At 35.2% G+C, this 27,858-nt stretch overlaps 1 protein-coding gene across 2 annotated transcripts in view; it reads left to right on the forward strand.

Annotated features, from left to right (window-relative positions):
- Nucleotides 1-2,834: 2,834 nt before the first annotated feature.
- LOC138702114 (cathepsin L-like peptidase) overlaps nucleotides 2,835-27,858 on the forward strand; it is a 161,625-nt gene continuing 136,601 nt past the window's right edge. Inside the window, exons 1-8 of one of the 2 annotated variants that reach the window (XM_069829703.1) lie at nucleotides 2,835-3,328; nucleotides 5,159-5,279; nucleotides 7,884-8,104; nucleotides 12,240-12,347; nucleotides 14,598-14,747; nucleotides 18,455-18,652; nucleotides 22,743-22,934; nucleotides 24,456-24,621. In XM_069829703.1, coding sequence (XP_069685804.1) covers nucleotides 12,252-12,347; nucleotides 14,598-14,747; nucleotides 18,455-18,652; nucleotides 22,743-22,934; nucleotides 24,456-24,621 — 802 coding nt within the window. In that variant the 5' untranslated portion in view covers nucleotides 2,835-3,328; nucleotides 5,159-5,279; nucleotides 7,884-8,104; nucleotides 12,240-12,251. The remainder of the gene's footprint in view (nucleotides 3,329-5,158; nucleotides 5,280-7,883; nucleotides 8,105-12,239; nucleotides 12,348-14,597; nucleotides 14,748-18,454; nucleotides 18,653-22,742; nucleotides 22,935-24,455; nucleotides 24,622-27,858) is intronic. The other variant, XM_069829702.1, reaches the window with a different exon arrangement.

The following is a 27,858-nucleotide window of genomic DNA, read 5'->3' on the forward strand; positions in this document are numbered from 1 at the left end:
CCATCTATCCGCAATATGCTGAACCTGAATCACGTGAGTGAAGTGGGTAGGCATTGGATACACATCCACACACATGTATATCTTATAAAATACACTCCTGTTGAATGGAAAAGAACAAACATCATTTTAAATTTTATTGTAAAAAGACAGCTTTTGTGGTTTAGTAATAATATTAATAATACTATGTTATTATTACTTAAAAATGGCTTTTAAGGAACCCGCAGGTTCATTGCCGCCCTCACATAAGCCCGCCATAAGTCCCTATCCTGTGCAAGATTAATCCAGTCTCTATCATCATATCCCACCTCCCTCAAATCCATTTTAATATTATCCTCCCATCTACGTATCAGCCTCCCAAAAGGTATATTTATTATTATTATTATTATTATTATTATTATTATTATTATTATTATTATTATTATTATTTACCTCTGATTGAGATACTGACTGATATGTACATCTATTATCAGGCAGTACATCTCACTTGACGATATGTGTCAGAGGAGAACAATTGTTTGTATGCATCTGAAGTCTGATTAGTGGAATATGTAGCTAATCGACGATGTATGCATTGGAGGGGGAAAGGAACTGGCCATCCTACCCCATTATCTCCTGGCCTAGTTGCCTCATGAGTGATGCCTTATTGGTGTTACTTCGAGGTTCAAACCTGTCTTCCGACAGTTGACTAAACAACAACAACATTATTATTATTATTATTATTATTATTATTATTATTATTATTATTATTGTTATTATTAGTATTATACTATGTTATTATTATACTATATTATTATTATTATTATTATTATTATTATTATTAGTATTATACTATGTTATTATTATACTATATTATTATTATTATTATTATTATTATTATTATTATCATCATCATCATCATTATTATTATTATTATTATTATTATTATTATTATTATACTATATTATTATTATTATTATACTATATTATTATTATTATTATCATTATTATCATTATTATTATTATTATTATTATTATTATTATTATTATTATTATCATTAGTTTTATACTACGTTATTATTATCACCATTATCATCATAATCATCATCCCTTCTCATTCTTGACAAATATACACAGTATTCTACTGAAATGTACTTAATTTCAATTGCTTCTAAAGATGTAATGAAGCTATAGATGCCATTCAAAGAGAAAACTCTCAAATTTTGTAATGTTTTCAATTCCCATCAATGGATGGAGTAATGGTCACATCATGGCATCTCCAGAAGTAAAGGTGAAAGTGGTGCTGTGATTTACTGAGTTAAAATAAATTGTTATGCTACAACAGAAGTTTAAGCAAGTGTGTAATCAGGATATACCATTCCTAAAGTCATCAAGAAATGGCCTGACATGTTTTTATTGACTGAAAGTATGTTGAACCAGTCTGACTGCCATAAAGTATTAACAAATGGAGAACAACATTCTCGGCTCTGTAAGTCACCTAGGGGAGCTTCACAAGAGTTGCAGATTGTGAGACATCGAGTTGAACTGTATGCATACAGATGCAGCTAAGATTTAGACAATACAGAGCCTGTCCACACCTTTGGAGTAACAACGCATCTGGCCGTGGAACCAGGTGGCCCAGGTTCGAATCCTAGTCGGGGCAAGTTACCTGGTTGAGATTTTTTCCGGGGTTTTCCCTCAACCCAATATGAGCAAATTCTGTGCAATTATTGGTGCTGGACCCGGACTCATTTCACCGGAATTATCATCTTCATCTCATTCAGACGCTAAATAACCTGAGATGTTGATACAGCGTCGTAAAATAACCTACTAAAAATATACAATATGAGCCTTGAACTTGAAAAACAAAAATTTCATCATAAAAATGGCGCACATTATGAAATTAGCATTTATTATTGATCAAATGTTCAACACAAACATTTGTGCAATGTACCGACAACAATTACTTTTACTCGACAATTAATTGCCGCCAAAACTTGATTTTTTGTTACAATGTGTATAATATAACAACTCTATTTCGTTAGAAGAGATCTTTCTCATTTAATGTGTAGCGTACCTGCTTGAGCACGGGTAGAAAGTTCGCAAGAACAAAACTTCCACGAAGAAAGGAGAGGGGATGTCCGATCTTTAATGAAGCCATGGTCGAGAATATCCACAAGGCGAGGTGCTCCCCATCGGCAACATGAAGATCAACTCTATGTCTGAGTTACGACGGCTGGCCGGCGTCAAGAGCATGGGCGATGCGGAATGCCCCACGCTGCTGGACATCGAGATCTGCAGCAAGCAGGACGATCCCAGGCAGCGCCCCAACTTCGGCGTCAAGTGCAAGATCTTCGAACTGGGCGCTTGCCAAGGCATCGGAAAGCTCCACCGACGCAAACGCAACCTGGTGACGGATATGAACAGCTGCTGCCACCTGGTTTAGGACTCTACAAATTCCATAAGGCTCTTGACACATGGTACAATGCTGAGATGATCTGTGTGAAGGAAGGAGGACATCTCCTTGTTCTTAGTTCAGACAAGGAGTTTGCTGTCCTTAAAAAGAAGTGGGACGAAAGTGGCGTCGGTGGAACATACTTACATATTGGAATTATTGGCTTCGACAAGGAAGGAACCTTTGTTACGGTAACTGGAGACCCAATAAATAAGACAGGATATGTGAAGTGGCTTCCAGGTGAACCTAATTCTGGAAATACTGCCAACTGTGGCGCCGTAACTCGTGAGGGTAACTACGTGGATTCAGGTTGTTCAAATAGATTTAGTTTCTTCTGTAAGAAATAGTTACTGTTTATCTTTCACAGATAATTATTATAACAAAATGAAATGTCAGTTCTGCTCGTATGTTGTAATTCATTCTGAAGTCTTGAGTTTTCGTGAATAAAACTATATGGTAATAAAAAAAAAAAAAAATATATAACAACAATAAAAATCATAACCGCATAAAACAAATTTCCCTGTCATAACAGAGATATTATGAAAAATATCCTTCGGACTCAGTAGTTGACCCCCCCTGTCCCAATTGATATGTGACTGTTAATGAAACCTCAGTATAATGTAAACTCCATTTAAGGTAAAAAATAATTGTTCCCTGAAAAATGTTAAATGGGTTTTACTGTTCCTACATGGTTTTACTTATCACCTGCAAAATACTGAAGAACTCAAGGCTAGAATTTGCAATCAAATTATAGCAGTTGCATAGTAAATGTTGAGTCACTTATTTGGTGCGCGAGAGATGTGAGGAATGCCTGCAGAGGAATGGAGATCACCTGGAGGATGTCTTCTTCGCAGATATAAGAGGCAGAATGTCAACATTTCATTACTCTGTAATTTAGTAAGTAAACATTTATCTGTATCATTCCATATTGATGAATTCTTAACCACTCATTTTTGTGCTGTACCCTATACAATTTATTAGAAGTTTTCTCCTGCTATGTAGTGCAGAATTTAGACGATGTGGTATACACTCAGAAATTTAACGTTTTGTAATCCAAATTTAACCCTTTGCAGCACAGTAAGCCAAAAAATGAAAACAAAATGTGATTTTTTATGTTTTTCATATCATGAATCATAACAAAGCTTTGGTCAAATTTTTTCAAAATTTTAACTCCGCACACAATTTCAGACAAATCATGGTCACTCTGAGCGACCACTGTGATATAATATAGCATAATGTGCATTTACAATGGTTTAACTTACTAAGTGTATTGGTTGAGGAGAAAAATTATGTTGACTATATGAACCACAATTTCTGTTACAAAATTGCAAAACCCTGTTTGTTTCCTCATGTTTACTATAACTGCTTTGAGAGTAATGGAACACTGAAACATATCACGTAATTGTTTTTAGCCTAAAGCTGTTATCCTAAAGTTAAGAAATATAATTTTGGATATACGAAACGACAGTTACATATTTTATCTTGAAGGCCTCCCATTCTCCTAAGGCCAATTCGAAGAAAGCAAATGCATCAATAGCTGCCACAATTGCCAATAGAACAATCACTCCCCTCATCTTGACTAACTCCTATAAACCAATAAAATTATTCATTATTGCTGGACATTGACAGAAAGTACACACCACTAGTACAGAGCGTTCCAGTGATAAGTACCAGTTTATCCTTTGGCTGATGGGCAGCAACCGGGCCCTTAAAGTCACGGCGCTTCACCGAATTAAAAAACCTACATGCATGCTTATTAACCATAATATATTGTATTTAACATTAATTACTATACTTACTTACCGGCTTTTAAGGAACCCGGAGGTTCATTGCCGCCCTTACATAAGCCCGCCATTGGTCCCTATCCTGAGCAAGATTAATCTAGTCTCTATCATATATCCCACCTTCCTCAAATCCATTTTTTTTTTTCTCAAAACCTTATTCCTTTGCTGTGGTCGTGCCAGAGAATCAGTCCCATTCCGAGGCTTATTTAAAGATTTCGTAACAAGCTGTTTTTTACGGTGTTGGGTTGTAGTTACTATATGTCATATTAATTACAGAATTTTGTACTCACCCTCATGACAGTAGCAGCTGGAAGTATTGATCATTTTGTGCTATACAGAGTTCACATCGCCGTAAAAAAAAAACCATCTTTCACATTCATGAGCTCCGCTGCACTGATTTGTCTAATTGCATCACGAATGTTGTTTTTCAGCTGTTCAACTTCCGAAGATTATTTGCATACAGTCTGTTTTTATTCCTGGGGAAAACTATAGAGCCGAGTGAACAATGGTTTTTTACAGCTGTGTGAACTCTGTATAGCGCAAAATGGTCAACACTTCCATAATTAATGTTAAATACAACATATTATAGTTAGTAAGTATGCATGTGAGTTCAAATTCCATGAGGCACTGTGAGTTTAAGGGATTGGTTGATCAAGCACCGTGCCGTCCAGCAGCCAAAGAATAAACTTGTACTTATTGCTGGAAAGCTCTGTAGAATTACTATTTCAACATTTCAGTGTCTGCCATTACAATGAAATTTAATATCAAGGAGTGCTTGAATTTATACCAGTACATTTCAGCCATTTTTCTGCATACTACTTTCAACATTGCAAATATGCTCTTGTTATTTTCATTTGGTTTTATGTCCAAGAAAATACACCCACTGCATCTCGCAAGAATCTCTTTGAAAATTTGGTAATCCTAGTTCATTTCTAAAATTCAGAGCCACATGGAAGCATCTGAACCCAAGCAAGGATCGAACCCGTGCCTGAGCGCAACTTCACACCGGCAGACAAGCACCTTAATCGACTGAGCAACGCCGGTGGCTGTAATATTCTTATGTGGTGTGTTTGTTTTTATTTAATCTTTGTTATTTAATATATTTTTTTAGTTGATGCCTTTGCAAACGGAAATTTATTATGTATCTTGTTATTTGTTTTGTCTTTTGATAGTTTTACTATTTCCAAGAACTTAAGTCTGAGTTCTATTAATTTATTAATTATACATTAAAATTGGGTAATGTACGAGTATTTTGTCTGTCAGGAAACCTCTGTTTACAGGAAGTATGTTAAAATTAAAATTAAATTCATATTGGAAAACTTGTTTTGTGTGTGTGTTTGTGACAGTAGCTAATGACGAATCTATAAAGTGCAATAGATTGTACAGGGAAGAAATACAATACAATACACATAATTTTTTTTTAATATGTTACCAGGTTCAAAGTCGATTATAATGCTTTATCTCGAAACCCAGTTCAATGTTTGGAGATCTGTAACTTAAACACAAACTTTAAATTATTTACTTTTACAAACACTTATTTGCACTCACCGTGACGTAACAACTAGCCTACATGTTATGGCCGTGGATCTTCCTAACTTTTAGGAATGACTCACTTAAGTAAAATTCCAGGGAGATAAATTGTAAAATTTGACATGGGATGACTGTCTTCAGTATGAATGGAAAGCTGCAACTTTCGTTTTAAATATTGACATCTTCATACTGTAATGTTTATACATGATCATTAATCGATCATTTAACAATGCTATATCAACTACTAGATTACCTAGCAGAACTTTTTTTCGCGAGATGAGTCCAGGCATTCACTATGGGATTACATGACATTCGTCTTATAGTTAGAGAAAGACTCGGAAAAGTTCTAATCAGCGAATAGGGATTATAAAGAATGGACACTGAGCGAATTTTCCTGTGTTTTGTTTCTCTGTGCGCCAGCGTTTAGTTCTACTTTCAAGCGCTAGAGGTTAGTGTAATCGAGCATACGCTAAGATAATAATTGAGAATAGAGTTGAGACACGGGATCCAAACATCGCCTACCTTATTGCATAATCCAGTAACGCTTTGCTTCAAATAAATTCAAGTTAACAGCTTTTCCTTATTTCTCAGTGACGAACTAGTTGTAATAATATTTTTTTTATATTTCAGATATAATAATATAATACATTATAAAATTATGTATCAAATTCGTTTAATATTTGTATATAATATAATATAGGTTTATGGTTTTACTTCTCGTAAGAGTTTTGTTTTTCCATTTTCAGCGCTATCAAATCATTACATATTTTAATTGTTGTTGGGGTCAACGTCTCAACTCTCATTATAAAGGAACTCTAGAGTCTAGACATTACAGTTAATGACGGATTTATTATTTTATGGATCCATTTTATTTTATTTGAGTACGTAATGTGACTAGATATATTAATTATATGTGTTATATTTCCGCTGTGTCGACTGCTAGCTGGTGTGATGTCAGCGCCAACTCTAGGGAGAAAGCAGAATCTCACGCTTTAGCTGGCTTGAAGGTCATTGAAATCAGTCCGGCTACATCAAAGGTACTGACGCGAAGTGTCTATTCTTTATAATCCCTATTCGCTTTCTAATCACATAATTGGTTGAAACTGAATTAGATCCACACTCTAATGCACTCTTGGATTACGAGTCACACCTACTACCCCTAGACTACTTCCACGAATGATGATAATTCTTAATCAGATACCGCAATACTTTTGTTGCCCTTTTATTTAAATGGTTGTATTGATTTGCTATCTTACTTTTTCTGCATACTTTATTTTGTTGACTGTTTTAAATATTGTAACTATTTTTGTTTAGTTTTCTGTCAGAGAGAAATATCTGCCACACCTCACAAGAATCTCATTTCTCCTATATCTGTACTTGATTCAAGCTCTAGCATTCATTTCTAAAATTTGAAAAAATCTCACAGAAAAATTGGAATGTTCACAGTACTGTAGAAATGTTACTTCACATGTATTCTTGTGAATTTGAAGGTATTTTAATTGTTTCACATAGAAAATTGAGTTATCTTATGACTTAACACAGGAAATCCAAAACAAAAGTAGTTACATTAATTATTAACTTATTATAAAATCTAATATTCGATTACTATCCTTGCTGTAACTGGGCCATACTCTTTGAAACTGCTAATGTTGTGTCAGAAATAAACAAAACACAAACTAATTGTTTGGAGTTATGACGCTAAAGTTTTGATATCTCAAATCAGCCAAATTTTGATCTCCATTACTGGGGATCGTCGTTGCACTATTTATTTGCGTCAACGCTTAAATACTGCAATTCAACGCGGAAATGCAATGAGCATTTTGGGTACTCTTCCCGAGTTCAGCCCTTTGGACGAACTCTTTCTCCTGTAAAATTTTATTAAGTATTCCGTATGTAAATATTTGTATTTAGTTTTATAAACCGTATTGTTCAAATTGTTTCAAATTTTCAGGAAATCTGTAGCCAATAAATTTTGTATCGGTATTTGAAAGATAATAAGTTATACAGAGTGACTCGGATCTTGAGTAAGAGGACAGCCACAAAATTAATGTATTATAAAACAATTATATTACCATTTGTTGTGTATGGTCAAATAACCAGATTAATATGATTGTTTATTTATGTTTGAAATGATGCAGCATATGTGGCAACATGATAATATAGGTACTGCATCACCTCATTACGATGTCTTATCTGGAAGTGGAGTTCAAAGTTTGGAGCACTACCATATATCTGAAAAGAAAAAAAAAACACAAAATATGATGTGGACACTGACAACTTGATAAATAAAGACGGGCTCATCTTACAAGGCAGCATTGTGTTTTCGAAGCCAGTGGACTCCCCTTGACCAAGAAGCCAGGTAAGCCATGTAAAATTATTAGTTTACAGCTCAAATTGACTTCAGTTAATAGGTTTATTTCGTGTATGATTTCTTTTTTTTAAGTAATTGATTAACTAGCGGACTTACTCGTGTTAATTATGTAAGTTTGTGCGGCTTACAGCTGTTTCGGTGCTTCATCACACCATCCTCAGAGCCTTCTAGATCTCGGCGTCATCTCGAACTTCTCTGCCTGTTATGTGGGTGTGTTTGATTGTTGAAAGGTGTTGAAAAGTGGAGTGAAATAGTGTGTGTGTACTGAAATTGATCTGTGTGTTGAGAATTTGATCGGGGTGTGTTTTAGTGTGTCTGTATATTTCGTATTGTTCTAGTGTGTTGAGTTTTTGGTTCTTGGGTTGTATGTGTAGGATTTCCATGTCCGTATTTATGTTATTGTATGTATGGTTAGCATTGGTTATGTGATCAGCGTATGTAGATGTATTGTGCCCTCTGGTTATTGCTTTAATGTCTTCTTTGTAGCGTGTTTGGAATGATCTGCCTGTCTGTCCTATGTAGAACTTGTCGCAACTATTACATGTGAGGTATACACCTGTGTGGTCGTATTTATTTGTTTGTGTTGTTTGTGTGTTGAGATGTCTTTGTAGTGTGTTTTCTGTTCTGTATGTTATGTTGTATTTCTGCTTTCTGAATGAAGATGCGATCTTATGTGTGCTTTTGTTTTCATATGTTAGTGTGATGTATTTCTTGTGTTCTTGTGTTTGTGTTGTGTTTTGTGTATTTGTATGTTTGTTAAGTTTTTGTTTTGTCTTTCTTATGATGTTACCTATTATGTTTGGATTGTAACCGTTTTCTTGTGCTATGTATTTGATTGTGTTCACTTCTTCATTGTAGTGTTGTTGGCTCGTGGGTATGTTGAGTAATCTGTGTACCATTGTCCTAAATGCCTTTTTTTATTAATATTATTATAGATCTTGCATGTGAAGTTGGAGTGAATTTAAATGTTGTGTAGATTAAAGTATTATGTTGACATTTTCATTTTTAAAGTGCAATAATAGTGGTAAATAATAATAATAATAATAATAATAATAATAATAACAACAACAATAACAATAGTAACGAGAATTTATTTGTACAAGACTAAGTACATTTGAAAGAGATTTTGTTAAAGGTTAGATACATATTTACAGTGATATTAATAAAATGTGTCTCATCACACTTAAATGACATAAATTCATTAAATTGAATAAAATGACCTTGTCAACAACCAGTAGTAAATTTCATTTTCAAAATTTACTTTAGGAGCTGTTCTAGCATTCACATGGAGTTCATTGAAAAATGAACACCATACTAATAAAAACAAGTTTCCAGAGTTGGACTTGGTCTCCAACGAGGAAAGTCTAGTTTCAGTTTATGTCTTGTATTCACCTCATGTACACTGGGCTGCAGAAGAAATATCGAGTCGAAGTCGCTATCGACTTGAAATATTATCATGTTACAAGAACTTCGCTTAGGAAACAATAGAAATAGAGATAAACAGAAGGCATTGCATATAAACTCTATTATTGCTGTGTTATCATTACATCATTCAGCTTGTTTGTGTAGCCTATGTCTTCAATAAACTATAAATTTTACAAAACATTATGCTTTATACATCAGAAGTGACATGTGGACCTATTGTAAGGATGTGGGAAGGAGACATTCCTATAAATAGTTACTGGTATACAATCACATCTGAACTGACCTGGATTTTCTAGAGAGTTTTTATTGCAAAGAAGAAATGTGTAGTCAATTGTTTCAATTAGATTCAATTTTTAGTTCTGTATCTGTACTTATAATAAAATTTTATATTTATATTTATAATAAATTTGATACATTTTTTGTTAACACAATATGAAACGTAACTGGCCGTATATATCGATTGTAACAATGACAGCATCCATGGATAATAAGGAAGGCTTTGGAATACAATATAAACTGCAGTTTCACTATTTTCATGTAGTATTCTTATTACGGCAATGTTATAAAATAAAAGTATATGAATAATTTAAAATCAGTTCATATTAAATAATAACGTGAACAAGTTATAAAAGTCATATTTACTTATTTTTAAAAAACTAATCACAGGAAAATAGCTTTCCGCCTCGCCATGTTTGCTAGAGTCCTAGGAATATGATATAATTTCGTATCAGGATATGTTTTGCAGCCCAGTGTACATCACTGTACATTCATATATGTCATCATACATAAATCATAAATAAACAAATGTAAATAAATTATATATGAAGAGTCCACTGCAAGAATGATGGATGTCACTTTCTTGTCGAAAATGAACCAAGACTGTCAATGCATAGCTTAAGACATATAGAATGTACATAGAGAGTTATATGGCATTAACACTGATAGTCATTGTCCAGTAATGATCGGAAAATCACAGTTAAGCTTTGAGCGCTAAGCATTTCAAACTTTCAATTGCTTCTCCTGCAAAATGTATTCCAACTGACATCTATCATTCTTGCAGTGGACTCTTCATATACAATTGTTAGTTCAACAAACTATGATGTACACGATTCATTAAACTTTTTGTTCTAATAGCTTTCTTTTCATATTATGTCACTAAAGGACATGCTGGAACTGCCTGCCTCCATTTTCCATACATTTCTGGTATTTGCTTAGGAAATTACCCATCACCTTTCTTAGTTGTCTTTCAGAAATTGAATTGAGTTTCTCTTGTGAGCACTGTAGGTCTCCTTCTTGAACACTTTCCATTCCCGAAATTTATTAACTACTTCATGAATTATATGACGACTTGGAACTCGATCACCTGGGAATATAGTAAGTTGTACTTAAGATCATTAATCGAGACAATGAATAAGAAAGATCCCATTATATGTCACTAAATAATAAAAATTGTTGTTGTTTTCTAATGCCAGCCATTTGACAATAAAGTCATTTGACCTCTTGCACTCCAATATTTTTCAAAGATATTATCATGGCCAGCCACTGAAGCTGTGTTCCGAATCCATTTCTTGGTTTGAGTTGCACAATGGGCAGTTAGGGGACTGATATATTCCAATTCTATGCAGGTGTTTGGCCAAACAATCATGGCCTGTTGCCAATCTAAATGCAGCTACAGACGATTTTCGTGGTAAATCGGGAATTAACTGTGGATTATGATGCAGAGAGTTCCATTTTTTCCCTTGAGATTGTGTTATCAAATTTTGTTTGTTGAAGTCTAAGTATGTAGATTTAATAAATCTTTTCACAGAGTAATACGTAGATTTAGTAACAGGTCTGTAAGTAGCAGTGCTGCCCTTCTTTGCTAAAGCATCCGCATTCTCGTTTCCCAGGATTCCACAATGGGATGGTATCCATTGGAATACAATTCTTTTATTGAGTGATATTAATTGAGAGAGTATTTTAGTTATTTCTGCTGTTTGAGATGAAGGTGTGTGTTTAGAGACTATTGATAGAATAGCTGCTTTGGAGTCTGACAATATAACTGCATTCTTAAATTTATTGATGTGGCATAGAAGATTCCTGAGACTTTCACTTATTGCAATGATTTCTCCATCAAAACTTGTTGTTCCATATCCAAGAGATCTATAAAGTGAGAAGAGACAGCACGTAACACCTCTGGAGATCAAGGATCCGTCGGTGTATAAATGAAGCCAGTTTTGTGGAGGGTACCTAATATTAATTGTCTCTAAAGACAATTGTTTCAGTATTTCAGTGTTTATTCTAATTTCAGTATTTCTTCTGTTAAATTTAGATTATATTATATATTTAATAGAGTTAAAGGGTTTGGTTTAATTTGTAAGTTTTCTTTTAAATTCTGATAAGTTTTTCATATTGAATCAGTGGTTTTTCTTCTATTGTCATTTTGATGCTGTTAATATTAGTAAGGAATCTCATAGAATCTATTGGAAATAATAAAAATTGCTTTAAACATCAGAAAATATACAAAAATTTACTGCGGTATTTCAACTACCATGCTTGGTATAAGGAAGGTGCTGGAAAGCTTGGGAGAGTGAGGGTTAACAGTATTGAAGTGCAAATGTTCCCCTATATTACATTTATCACTAATTCCATTAATTAATGCATTAAAATAACAAATTCTGTGTTAATTGTAAGAAATAATGAAATACTTTGTTTATAGGATCTGGTCAAGATGAGGAGTCTGATGATAATGTTATTGGCAGCTGTGACAGCTATTCAAGGATTCAGTTTATTCGAACTGGCATTAGATGAGTGGGAGGTTTTTAAGGTAGGCCTACAACTGTACTTACCATTGTGGTTAAGAATTTTACGTGGACCATTGAGTACCGTAACTAAAGAGAAAGATGAATGTAATATAAAATAAAGTGTTTGGTTAGGGTTCCCAGAATCGTCAAAAACAAATACGGGACATTTAGCACTGACTTTAAAAATTGAGTTTTGATGTAATGCATTCAGTGTCACCTCCAGTGTTGCCAGTGTAGTAGATTCCAGTGTTACTGACAGTGATGGAGACTGATATTTATGATAAAGTAACAGTTGATATTCCCAGTTTCGTTTTTTCAGTCACGGGACAAAAACATATCCAGAAGACCTCTTTTGGGACAGTGGGGCAGATTAACGAGAACAGGGACATTCCCGTGTTTCATGGGATTTATGGAAACTGTAGAAATAAGTGATCAGTCATCTTATCTTCTAATATATTGATATTACCTGGTATACAAATATAGTTATACCAAAAGTAATAAACCGGAAGGCATAATCATGAGGAACTTAAAATTTGTTACATTATAATACTGCTGATATTGTGAATGGAAGCATTCTCAATAATATCAGTTCATAGGAACACGTGATATAATTTCATACACAATCTCATTTAGCAGAGAAATATTAAATTTCGTTAAATTGCTTAAACTAATTAATTTTTAGCTCTTGTTGCTGTTATAGTACATTTTTTTAGATTGCTTATTATTAATTACATTTATTATTGTGACTAAATGTAATTTGTCTTGTTAGCACTTCATTTTCAAAATGTTATTATAAGACGTAAATCAACGAAAAAGTATGTCGCGAAATCAGTTGAGTTTATAAATTTTAACTCGCTTACAATCCTAATGCTCCCATCAGTATTGACAAACTTTTTTTTGATGTTATGCTTGTGAATGTTGTGCTAAAAAATCGGAGAAAACATAGAAGAGCAGAAAAAAAAGAGAGATCCGAACAAAGAACTGGATTTTGTAAATCTATTTGCTTTAGTTTTCAGCAATTTAAAAGAAAGTGAAACTGCATTTTGTAAATCTATTTCCTTTAGTTTTCAGCAATTTAAAAGAAAGTGAAACGAAATGTAACAATTTTGAGAAAGTTTTAGAATTTGTGTACTATATTCCAGAACTTCTGCATCTCTAGACAATGTTTTCTTTTATGAAAATAATTTTCTTTATACTGGCAGAGTTAAGGCCATAGGTCACAAAGTACACAAGCAGTCGAAAAGTAAAAGAACAAAATACTAACATATTACAGAAAATAATAATATAGCAAGAGTTGACCTGAACAAAATAAAAATAATACCATAGGCTAATAGAAAAAAAAGTAAATACAGATCTAAAGACTGGAATATACCATTAGCAAGTCAATTACATGGGAAAACATAAGGAAGACTGCAACAAATAATGAAATGTAATATGATAAAAAAAATCTAAAAAATCATTTGGAAACCTGAAAGAAATAAGTTTCAAATGAAGAAGGTAAAATCATTACTTGAAACTATAGTAAATTTAGAGTTTTCATGTCTGTATTTTTCTATGACTTCATCAAAGTAAATAGCTACTTCTTTTCTGAAGCTAGATTCTTCCCAGAAGTTTATTAATGATTAATTTTATGTACTGGTATGTTTAAATCACTTAATCAGACTAGCATATCTATTTGTAACCATTAGCCTAGATCATATATGTAACAGATATATCGGGGTTATAGGCTTTGAGGTTAACAACTTTTGTCAGGTTTACTATGCTGCCATCTAGTTGTTACATAAGGACTCACGTCATAATACCCATTTGAATTGCATTGGCGACTGTGCTGCCATCTCGTGTTCGTTTACGGCGGACGGGTGGCGATCCTGGCAGTTGTTCTCTTCAAAGTGCTGCCGATTTTAACGTAGCGAGGAGTTATCTGTTACATATATGATCTAAGCCATTAGCAACAGAAGTACGATATATTAAACTTTGGTGTTAATTTTTTATAATAGTATAATGGATAGCTTTCTTTAATGCAAGTGATATCCCAAATTTTTTGGAAAAACAAAAGTGTCCGTATTTTTGTATTCAGAATTGTGGCAAACCTATCTCTTGGTAGAAATGACATTACTTCATCACAAACTCATTGTATTTAAATATGTTGCTAGTCGTATTTCACCATTGTTATTTCATTGACACTAGTTTCTTCTGTTGTAACAATGTTTTTGAATAGAAAAGAGTTGGACGCATAATTCAATGTTATACAATACTGTATTCTTATTGCACAGGTTAAGTATGGGAAGACATACAGTCCAGAAGAAGAAATGTTACGCTTGGACATATTTCTGGACAACGTGGAAAGGATAAATAAGCACAATGAAGAATATGCAAGAGGACTTCACACCTTCACACTTAGAATTAACAGATTTGCAGACATGGTAACTATATATAATTTTGTAGAATGATAGTGGTCGTAATTGAATGCATTCACAAACTCAAGAAAACTTTTGATCACATTCTAATGGTATGTACCCGCTCCGAATGTGAGGATAACATTTACCAGCTTGTGTATTCACAAAATTTGAGTCTACAATGCTATGACAAAATATAAATAATTCCAAAAGAAGTTGATTTTCATTTAAAATATGCATTCACTGGTTTTGGATAGATGTTTAAGCATCATCATCATTTCCGTCATGCTCTTTTTTTTTTTCCTGCCTCAGTCGTGTAAGATTTATGAACAAGCAATAGAAATTCACATTAGTTTGTCTTCGTCAAGTGGCACCATGCACACATCTAGTAATAATGCGAGGTAGATGTATCTTCATTTCCGAGCCAGAAATTGATTCAATTTCGATAGATTTGTATCTAGAGGAATAGCAAAGCTGTAATCACTCAAGTAATATTCGAATAAAATTCGACATTGTTTCCAGTAATGCAGAATTCGTTACTTTGGCTTCCTGAAGAAGCTCGTTAAAGAAGACACTCCATCAATGACATAAATAACTACTAGCCAGTTCTTGTCGCCATAAAAGTTCGACGAGTAGCCTATGTTCCTATGTTTTCAAGCATAACATCGTATCTACGGTTACCACTTGTCTGGATTTCACCTGGACAGTCTGGAAATTAAAGTATTTGTCCAGAGTCTGGGATAATGCAACTTCAGAAGCCTGAAAGTCTGGCAAAACTAAAATGCTTATACATAAATATTATCTATTTACACTATGACTACTATTAAAACAAATTTGTTTCTTATGTGACCTACCAATAGACCTGGTACCTATTTCTCTTTGTTGATGTCACAATTTGTGACTGCTCTCCAAGGCAGAAAAAATCAAATTTAAAATTGGACAGTAATGGAATATAGAGTAGATTATATACATACATACATACATACATACATACATACATACATACATACATACATACATACATACATACATACATATTCTGCCCATGGGTAAGTATTTCACTGCAAATCCAGCATTCTCCAATCTTTCCTATTTTCTGCCTTCTTCTTAGTCTCCGCATATAATTCACATACCCTAATGTCGTCTATTATCTGATATCTTCTTCTGCCCCAAAGTCTTCTCCCATTCACCATTCCTTCCTTTGGCATCCTTCAGTAGGCAGTTTCTTCTCAGCCATGACCCACCCAATTCCTTTTCCTCTTCCTGATCAGTTTCAGCATCATTCTTTCTTCACTCACTCTTCCCAACACAATGTCATTTCTTATTCTGTCTGTCCATTTCACACACTCCATTCTTCTCCATATCCACATTTCAAATGCTTCTATTCGTTTCTCTTCACTTCGTCGTAATGTCCATGTTTCTGCCCCATACAATGGTACACTCCACAAAAAGTACTTCACTAGTCTCTTCCTTAGTTCTTTTTCCAGAGGTCCGCAGAAGATACTTCTTTTTCTATTAAAAGCTTCCTTTGCCATTGCTATCCTCCTTTTGACTTCCTGGCAGCAGCTCATGTTACTGCTTATAGTACACCCCAAGTATTTGAAGCTGTCCACTTGCTCTACTGCCTCATTTAGAATTCGTAAGTTTACCTTCTTCATTTTTCTTGCGACAACCATGGTCTTCGTCTTGTTATAGTGTAGGTTATACAATTTGAAAATAAAAGAAAGTATGAAATTTGTAATTATGTATCTTGTGTGTTCTATTAGGCAGAAGAAACGAGGAGGTACTTTGTTCATATTTAATAATAAAAAGGACAAAATTATTACTAAAAGTTTTATTTCATCTGTGATGTGAGGAATATTCGAATTATGCAAAATTTATCAACATGAGCTTTCTGTAAATCAAGGATGCCAAAACGCCTGAATTACATGCTCATACTACGAGCAATACAAACCCAATCAGCAAGATAAAGTACAACGTTGTGCAGGTTCTTGAGAGCAGACATTGTGACATCCCTGCTGTAAATACAGTAGCGTGCAAATTAATCCAAACACGACATATTTTTACATTTTCTGTCATTGTTGGCCTCACAGCTGCTCATACCGCTTTAATTGACATCTGTAGTACGTGTAATTCCATTGTTGAAGGTCTGTCACTATTTTTTTATAATATGTGACATTTTGCCTGTCGTTTTGTACTTATAAGCATTTCAGTTGTGTTGAAGACTTAATACTGCAATCCTGTGTACATTCTGTCGTCTTCACAAATGGATACAACTCCACGAAAATGGTCTAAAATTATAACATTAACAGAGCATTCTTCTATGACACAGATACAAATTGCTGCAGAATGTCACATTGGTTTGGCTACTGTTAACTCGATCATAAAACGATACAGGGAGACTGGATCCATCACACCCCAGAAAAAAGGAAACTGTGGCCGGAAAAGGAAGACTTCACCTGCAGATGATCGTTTAATTATCAGGAAAAGTAAATTAAATCCTAGACTAACTGCTGTCGACTTAACCCGCGAGTTAATGGCTACCACTGGGGCGAATATTCACGTCACAACAGTGCGGCGTAGGCTTTTGGAAGCTGGACGAAGGGCTCGTAAGCCTATTAAGAAGCAACTGCAAATCCCTGTTATGTGCAAAAAACGCTTAATGTGGGCAAAATTACATCAACACTGGACAGTGAATGACTGGAAGAATGTACTTTTTTCTGATGAGTCTCATTTCGAGGTCCACGGCCACGTACGGAAAGGATCCGAAAAAGTAACAGCAGCTCATCTCCAACAAGCACCCAAATACCCCCCTAAAGTAATGTTTTGGGTTTGTTTTACACATGAAGGGCCTGGAGCATAAATACCTATCAAGGGAATGATGAATTCTGACAAATATATTCACTTATTGGAAAGAAGAATCGTACCCCAGCTGCAAAAGTCATTTCCGGATGGCAGAGGTGTGTTCCAACAAGACCTGGCACCATGCCATATGTCTCGAAAAACTACAGAATTCTTCAACAAGAAGAATATTCAGGTACTCCCCTGGCCAGGCAACTCACCCGACATCAACCCCATTGAGAACTTGTGGTCAATTTGCAAAAGAAGAATGCAAAAAATGGATTGTTCTACAAAGGAGAAGATGATTTCTGCCCTCATTGGTGTATGGTTTTTGCGATGAAGAAATGAAGAATATTTGTGGGAAATTAGTGGAATCCATGCCAAATCGTCTCAGAGCTGTTATTAGGAACAAGGGAGGCCACATAGGTTACTGAGGTATGTCTTAGATCCTTTTTTTTTTTTATCCCGTTTGAGTGTTTTTGCATAAGTAATTACGTTGTTCGGATTAATTTGCACGCTACTGTAGTTTGATTTCTGATGTTACAGAAAAGTAAGCCCTTTTTCAGAATCCCATTTACTGACTTTAATTCTATTTAAATTCTAAACAGTAGTTCTGGTAATCGAAACTTATAAAAGTAGTAACACTAATAGTGTCATCGGGATCATAAATTCCGGCTTCTATGCACGTGCCTCTACCACAGAACTGGAATTCCTTATTCTGCAATAATGAGATTTTTCAATACCACATTCATCGGCATTATGTGATGATGTCAGCAGGTGGCTTGTCAAAATCTTATACAATGGCAACCATGCTGATTGGACATAGTACTTTTTGCACATACACCACAGAGTCTTACGAGATTATATTAATTCGAAAGTGTTTATATTTTCAGCTTCTTGAAGAAGTAGAAGCAGAGGTATATGGTTTGCGAACAGCACCCCAAGAAACAATGCAAAACTGTCGAAGTCAGGCAACTTTCATCCCCCCTGCAAATGTTCAGCTTCCTGAGAGCATTGACTGGCGGGAAAAGGGTGCCGTTACTCCAATAAAAAATCAACTATTATGCGGATCCTGCTGGGCATTCAGTGCAGTAAGTTGGTAATTGATTTTGAATAATTCTGTTGAAGTTATTTCACTGTAGAGAGGGCTTTTGTCTGTAATTTTTCTAGTGCTGATAATATTGTATTTATAGGGCGATTGGAACTTTGCACCTAATGTAAGATTATGAGACATCTCTGTTTTGTGGGGACAGTCCCTGAATTTTACTTTTTGTCCCCGAATAAAATTCGTCCATGGAATGTCCCCGAATTTAATAATAATTTGTCTCCCAGATATCTCCAGATATTATGTTGTTGTTGTTTTCTAATGCCAGGCGTTTGACAATAAAGTCATTTGACCTCTTGCACTCCAATATTTTTCAAAGATATTATCATGACCAGCCACTGAAGCACAGATTTTGAGGTGTTCCGAATCCATTTCTTGGTTTGAGTTGCACAATGGGCAGTTAGGTGACTGATATATTCCAATTCTATGCAGGTGTTTGGCCAAACAATCATGGACTGTTGCCAATCTAAATGCAGCTACAGACGATTTTCGTGGTAAATCGGGAATTAACTGTGGATTATGATGCAGAGAGTTCCATTTTTTCCCTTGAGATTGTGTTATCAAATTTTGTTTGTTGAAGTCTAAGTATGTAGATTTAATAAATCTCTTCATAGAGTAATACGTAGATTTAGTAACAGGTCTGTAAGTAGCAGTGCTGCCCTTCGTTGCTAAAGCATCCGCATTCTCGTTTCCCAGGATTCCACAATGGGATGGTATCCATTGGAATACAATTCTTTTATTGAGTGATATTAATTGAGAGAGCATTTTAGTTATTTCTGCTGTTTGAGATGAAGGTGTGTGTTTAGAGACGATTGATAGAATAGCTGCTTTGAAGTCTGACAATGTAACTGCATTCCTAAATTTATTGATGTGGCATAGAAGATTCCTGAGACATTCACTTATTGCAATGATTTCACCATCAAAACTTGTTGTTCCATATCCAAGAGCTCTATAAAGTGAGAAGAGACAGCACGTAACACCTGCACTGGCACCTTGTTCTCTGGAGATCAAGGATCCGTTGGTGTATAAATGAAGCCAGTTTTGTGGAGGGTACCTAATCCAGATATTATAATTTTATGAAAATGCTGTTGAATGTCTATGAAATGTCTATTGCTGAAATTTCCTCCAGAAAGAGAAAAATCAGAAGTGACTGTCCATAATTTTTCTTCAAATGTAGATGAACTTTACATGGGTGAAATAATTTGATGGAATTTCTTACTCTAAGACATATGTGACTCTGGAGAAAATAGCAGAGTGAATAGAAAAATACTGACTGATTTTTGCTCAGAATGCAGCGAAACTTTTAAATTTTTCTCTGAGAAAATGATTCCTTGTGCACAACTCCAAAAATTGATTGAACTATTTCTATGTCTTTCTGGTAGTAATGCTTCAGTGGAGAGAGTTTTTTCTTTAATGAACATGATGTAGACATCCCAAAACTCCAGAAAGAGTTTAGAAACTGTCCTTGCTATCTTAACATATTTCTACATGGTCTGTTATGAATTTGTTGTGAAATGGGGATCCAGAAAAAACCTGCTTAAAAAAATAACTGTTCTGGAAGTACTGTAAGACTAGTATTTAAGTAGAATGAGTATTTTTGTCTGTAAATAGAATGAGTATCTTGACTCTTTAAAGTGTGTGAAAAATAAAAATGAATGGCATAATAATAAAGGACGTGCAAGTCTCTACTTGTATTCTGTCACTGATTTACATCTTTTTTTTGTCACGAGCACAAGCGAGTTTCATAATTTTCTTATGAGTGTCTTAATTACCATTATAGGCAAGTTTCATACGACTTTTTATGCTCGACCATATTTCTAACTTGAAATTATTCATAAGTATTCATGTTATTCTTATCTGACTGGGGAGCGGAACTGACCTTGTGCAATATCTCGTAAATTGTGAGATGTGCGCAGACGCGAAAGTATTGATTTTTTTCCGAGAAAGAAATGTCATTGACCTTGATATAATCTAGAGAGTAAAATAAACATTAATCTTGATATAACCTTGAAATTGATTTAGACATTGAAAAACGAGATGACAAATTGAATTTATTTGAATATTATTTACAATTAACGCTAATTATTATAGTAACAGAACATAACCTTCTGCGACAGTATTGGATTTCCAGCCTCCGTGCTGTTTTGCTAGTTGTTTTTCGATTGCATATCCGAGAATAATCGATACTTGCGCTTTCATAATGCTACAATGGTGTTTTCTGATTGGTGGAACACCTGTACTTTAATAAATAGGTGTACTTTAATGAGGTGCATTAAAGGACTGCTACCAGGTGTATAATTACTACATTTCGGCATGGTCGAGCATAAAATAATATATAAATGTAGATTTTGTTACACGGATAGTGAAAAATTAGATAAATGGAAACAATTATGGATAAAAAATATTCAAATCTAAATATGTATTTTTTTTTTTAAGTTCAAGGGGGGAGGGGGATTCAAACCCGGTAATCCCCCTCCCCTTGCGTGCACCCCTGTTCTGTAGAGTTTGAATGGCAAACTATGAGAGATGCTGAAAGTAGTTTTTCATATGTCGTTATGTATCTCCAGAAATTGTAAAAAACAATCTGGTAACCTTAATTTAATTCCACTTCTATAGTCCGGGTCAGCTTACTTCATACCATAACGGTGAAACCTAACCATTTTTCCCCCATTACTACATATGCTAGTGGATTGTGGTGATTTTCTAGTTTGCAGGTTGGATTTTCTTTTGCCAACTTCGTTTCGAATTTCAATACTGACAAATACTACGAATTGTAGTGATTTTGTAACTAGTATGTTGGCAGCTGAGACAAATATCGACAGTATTTATTTTGTCGGTACTGGAGTTCCATGAAATTAAAATTGTACTAGATTTCTGAGCCTGTTACTGGAAGCTAAAGAAATTTGAACATACTAATAATTAATTAATATCAGTATTAATATTAATACACAATAGTTATTTTATGTGTTGCATTATGGTTATAATTCAAGACTATAATCAGGTAAGTTTTCGGAGTTAGTACCAATAATTTCATGTGGCCGAACAAAATACATTTTTAGGTTAGGTTTCGTAAGTCAATTGTTTAGTCAAACCAATGAATTTCGTATTGCCAGACAAAATACCTAACATGTTGATCCCTTTCTCGTACAGTTTGCCTATGAAAACATGTTATAAATCGCGTGTGCTCATGTAAAGGGACTAAATATGAATTGGCTAAACTGGAATAAGTACAGATTTGAACTATCCACAATTACTTTTCTCTTGTGTTAAAGGGGTTAAGTAATTCTTCCATCCATGATGCAGTTACAGTGCTCCATATTTTGTGACAAAGGGGTTTTGTTCAGTACCAAAGGAGAGAAGTTTACATACCTTACAATTTGACTTAACCCCCTTTACATGAGCACCCGCGAAATTATTGAATTATTTAGGATAACCTTCCAACATAAAGTACGGTAAGTAAATGAGTCATTTAGTATGAAGGATCGTGTGATATCTGGTAACAGTTGGCAACACTGACAAGACGGGAATATTTGCTGTTTGGGTGACTATTCTTATGTGACTATAGCACAGTCTAGTATATACAGTCACGAAGCTCAATACATAGTAAATATGCAAACATCAGATAGTTGCTCACCACTAGGATCGCTAATATCGCCTCATTACAGACAATGCGAAATAGTACCGGCACGGTCTGTTGTTTCTAGCACCCTCAAAACTCAAGCTTCGTGACTGTTTATAGTAGACTGTGACTGTAGTATTAACTCGTGATGGCCGTTACAATTGCCTGGCTGATGATCAAGAGCAAGAGATGAAATGTTATGGAGAGTTAGGGAATGGCACAGAAATTTGTGGAAATTAACTCCTAGTGTAACGGGATTTAAGGCAAATATGACAATTAAAATAAAGCTAACCTAAGCGAGGTGTTATTAGTGAGTGGAAGTGGACTGGATTTTGAATGACCATAAATTATCGGTAATTCGGGCATATATGGCCTTAAGTGACTCTGGATTCGTCCGAGCAACACATCTTATTGTTGCTTATTGGTCCATATTATACCTTTAATCCTTAATTTTCAGACAGGAGCCCTCGAGGGTCAGCACTTCAGAAAGACTGGTAAACTGATTTCCTTGAGTGAACAGAATCTTATAGACTGCTCCGGAGAATATGGCAACAACGGCTGTGAAGGAGGTCTCATGGATAAATCATTCACTTATGTGAAAGAAAACCATGGAATTGACACAGAGGAGTCCTATCCTTATGAAGCTCAGGTAAAGTACGAAATGGGTGGCATTCATGTCATCATCAGAGTATTCCATGCTGTGTGTAAGAAATTGTTATTAATCCATACTTTCTCATTAATGACTTGTAGAGAACCTGGAGGTTCATTGCCGCCCTCACATAAGCCCGCTATCGGTCCCTATCCTGAGCAAGATTAATCCAGTCCCTACCATCATATCCCACCTCCATCAAATCCATTTCAATATTATCCTCCCATCTATGTCTCGGCCTTCCCAAAGATCTTTTTCCCCTCAGGTCTCCCAACTAACACTCTATATGCATTTCTAGATTCACCCATACGTGCTATATGCCCTGCCCATCTCAAACATCTAGATTTAACATTCCTCATTATATTATGTGAAGAATACATTGGGTGTAGTTCTGTGTTGGATAACTTTCTCCATTCTCCTGTAACTTCATCCCTCTTAGCCCCAAATATTTTCCTAAGCACCTTATCCTCGAACATCATTAACATCTGTTTCTCTCTCAAAGTGAGAGTCCAAGTTTTACAACCACACAGAAGAACCGGTAATATAACTGTTTTATAAATTCTAACTTTCGGTTTTTTGACAGCAGACTACATTACAAAAGCTTCTCAACTGAATAATAACAGGCATTTCCCATATTTATTCTGCGTTTAATTTCCTGTTGAGTGTCATTTATATTTGTCACAGTTCCTCCAAGGTATTTGAATTTTTCCACCTTTTCAAAGGATAAATTTCTAATTTTTATGTTTCCATTTCGTACTATGTTCCGGTCACGAGACATAATCATATACTTTGTTTTTCTCGGGATTTACTTCCAAACCTATATTTTTACTTGCTTCAAGTGTATTCCCTAATTGTTTGTGTATTTTCTTCTAACATATTCACACCATTGGCATAAACAAACGGCTGATGTAACTCGTTCAATTGCAAAGCGTGTCTGTTTTTTGCACTTTCCTGTAACATATTCTAGAGAAAATTTGAAAAGTAAATGTAATAGTGCATCTCCTTGCTTTAGTCCGCAGTGAATTGGAAAAGCATCAGACAGAAAGTGGCCCATATGGACTCTGCTGTACGTTTCACTGAGACACATTTTAATTAATCAAACTAGCGTCTTGGGAATTCAAAACTCAGTAAGAATATTATATAAAACTTTTGTCTTAACTGAATCATATGTCTTTTGAAATATACTCTCATTTTTTTCCAGTATCTGCTAAAATACAAAAAATCTGATCAATAGTCGATCTATTACGTCTAAAACCACACTGATGATCCCCAATAATTTCATCTACATATGCAGTTAATCTTCTCTAAAGAATATTTGATAAAATTTTGTACGACATCAATAAAAGTGATATTCCTCGAAAGTTCCTGCAGTTAGTCTTTTCCTCCTTCTTAAAGCTAGGCACAATGCCTTCCACTGCTCTGGTAGAGTTTCCTTTTCCCAAATAGCAAGAACTTTATATCGGTATTAATCTTTATTGTGCTGAAAGTAATTGTTGTCACAGAATATCTGTATTGTTGCAGAACGATACATGTCGATTTAATCTGGAGCATGTGGGAGCTACTGATGTTGGATTCGTTGACTTAAAATCCGGATCAGAAGCTGATTTGCAGGCAGCTGTTGCTACGGTTGGACCTATTTCTGTTGGCGTTGATGCTAGGTCTCTTAGCTTCACGTCGTATGACGGTGGTAAGTAAATTAATAGACATTAAATAATGAAATGCTTGGTAACGACTTATGGACCAATATCAGAATAATTGCTCTGTACTTTATGTGCGTTATGGAAGAGAGAGGGTATTGCGATGCTGCAGAAATGTACCGGTATTTAGAAAGTTTGCTGTAGCGTCGTAAGTTCGAAGCATCCGTGATGCCATGTGGAGTCAGTCTGTCTACTTACGGCTTAAGGGGAGAATTTGATTGAAAAATGGGAAATTTTGTTTTTTGTGTCATTTTATATTTCATTATATCTAGAATATGATTATTAAATTAGTTTTATGCTCGACCATGCCGAAATGTAGTAATTATACACCTGGTAGCAGCCTTTCAATGGACCTCATTAAAGTACACCTATTTATTAAAGTTCAGGTGTTCCACCAATCAGAAAATACCATTGTAGCAATATGAAAGCGCAAGTATTGATTATTCTCGGATATGCAATCGAAACACAACTAGCGCGAGACGTTTGTTTCTCGGAAAAAATCAATACTTTCGCGTCTGCGCACATCTCACAATTTACGAGGTGTTGCACAAGGTCATTTTCGCTCCTCAGTCAGATAAGAATAACATGAATACTTATGAATAATTTCAAGTTAGAAATATGGTCGAGCATAAAAAGTCGCTTGCGCTCGTTTCATAAACATACTCGCGTATTAATTATTACCATTATAGGTTCATTGCATAATGTACTATTGTGTTTACTGGTCTTGATTTTCACACATTTTCTATCTCCATGGATACAGTTCCACGCCCCTTTTCATGTAGAACTTCAGTCATTCCCTTATAACTCTGGAAGGAATAGAGTGACATTTGTGAACGAGCACTTATATTTCTCGAGACATTTCATTCAATTGTTCGTCACACTGCTATATTTCCTGCTTCCTGAATTTACTGTTTTTTTTTTAATTGTGCTGTGAAGTTGTGATTTTTACGCGATTCGGACAGTTTCAACAATCAAATTAGGACGAAAAATGTGAATTTTTTTTGTGTCCGTTTATAGTTCAGTATGTCTAGAATACGGTTATGAAATTAGTGTTGTTCTTGTCTTGATTTTCACACATTTTCTATCTCCAAGCACAAATTGCCACGCCCCCTTTTGTGGTAGAACTTCAGTCATTTCCTTATAACTCAAAGAAACAGGCAAGAAAAGCAAGAAGACACACAAAGAGGAAGAGGGAAGATGATGAAGACGAAGAATTTGAGGCTGGAGCATTTTAGGGCAATTTCATAGTAAGTGAAAACAAAGAAAACTTTACATTCGTTTTTCCTGAATGTACTTTTTTGTGTACTCAGGTGCACTTTTCTCAGAAAGTACTTGATATAAAAATTTAAAATTTCACGGAGACTCTTATTACAACAAAAGCTACGCACGAAACCAAATTTTATATGGTTTAAATTAGTGATGGGCAGATCTTGATATACTACCCGCCACACAGGGGAGAGTTTGTGTGGTAGGGGAATGTACTTCAGCCCTTTCATGTCCAGTGGTGAAGCTAAGGCGTAACCACTGGTTAGGCTGATAAAAATCTCCTTACCTTGTATCTTTTTATACAGCAGATGTTTCTGGATTTTTCTATCAACATTCTTGTGACACAGACCCCACAAGAAGATGATGAGCAGTCATTTTTACCCCCAAACAGAACACAGATGTAACAATATAATTTATTTGCGCAGAGCACCCTGTTAGCTAGGAATTTTCTTATACTGTAAAATTTGAAAAGTCTGTTTTGTCTTCCTGCATCCACTATTTTAATATGTAAATGTGGTGTCGATCTCCTATCTTTGTAAGCACATTTTGTTTCATACGTCCAATACTCTCCTTATCGCATGCAAAATAATGGTAAAAATAGCCAAGCATCATAAATACAATACTATGTATCAGAGCTACTTCACTTTTTGAGTGATGTGTGTATACACATTAAGCTTCAAAATTAAAAAAAGAATGGTTACTCTAGAGTTTACCCTTAAATTAATTTTTCAATTTAAACATAATTTTTTTTTATAAATTCACTACATACCTGTGATTAGGTACATTCTACTCACTGCTTTAAGAAAAAAGTCTTGGATAGTAGAAGAGGAAGTTTTTTGCCTTGCTACTAATGGCTCCTCTAGACGTATTGACATCATAGCGTATTCCCAGACTACCAAGAAAGGTTATATATTGTGAATTTTATTAGTAACAACAATGTAATTTATTCGCCACAATAATTCCTTTCTACAATCCACCTTAAACGCTCTCGTCAACAATTGGATCTTCACTCAACACAGTATTCGTTATAGCACTCCACCGACGACAATGACAACTTACTTGGACTATTACGCACAACAATGAACTGTTAATCTTAACTAATATTTACACAGTACTATTTACAAATCAGAACTACCAGTTCTCAGTTCACAGTTCTTCTATCTCAGTCACTCGAATTCACAGTATCTCGAACCACAGACCTTCAGAGACAGTTCACTGTACTCGAACTCGGGTCCCTCCAACTGCGGTCCACTGCACTCGAACTCAGGTCCCTCCAACTGCGGTCCACTGCACTCGAACTCAGGCCTTCGGATGCTGACGCAGATGCGGACGCACACTCGAGTCGAACTCCGGCACACAAGCCTGGCTTGCTTGCTCTGGCTTACTCACTGACTGAATAACTGAAAACTGGAAACTACTGCCGTTCCTTCGCGTCCGTAATTTATAACCACAGCGACGTAGCCTCGAAGGTTCCACGCGTCTCTAGAGATGGCACTCCAGAGAAATCCAGAGCCCTCTCCTCTCTACCAGCACCAGATGCGCGCGCACTCTCTCTCCACTTTCTTGCCGCGTTGGCCCTTTCCCCTCTTCGCCGCGCGATCTTCTCTCTTGCGGGACGCTGGTCGTGAGTTCGAATCTCACGTTGCTGCCACAATATAATTGATCCTACCATAAGGATTGAATCAGGGAGTAGCCAGCCGGAGGATGTCAATAAAGAGAAGATCAACATTTATCTGCCAACAGTTGATTACTTCAAAGCAAAATACCAGCTTGAAGACATTGAGGTGATTGGTCTTCTTATTGGAGCTCGTGGTGTGATTCCCAAGTTCTTTGAAAGCTTCAGGAAGACTTTTGAACTACCACTGACACTTACTGCTGACATCATAACTTCAGTTTTGAAACGCTCTTGCCAAATTCTGAGTCATCATATTCACTCTGTTTAATTTATTTTTTCTTCACTG

This window comes from Periplaneta americana, chromosome 6 (assembly GCF_040183065.1).
Source record: "Periplaneta americana isolate PAMFEO1 chromosome 6, P.americana_PAMFEO1_priV1, whole genome shotgun sequence".
In the NCBI taxonomy this organism is placed as follows: Eukaryota; Metazoa; Arthropoda; class Insecta; order Blattodea; family Blattidae; genus Periplaneta; species Periplaneta americana.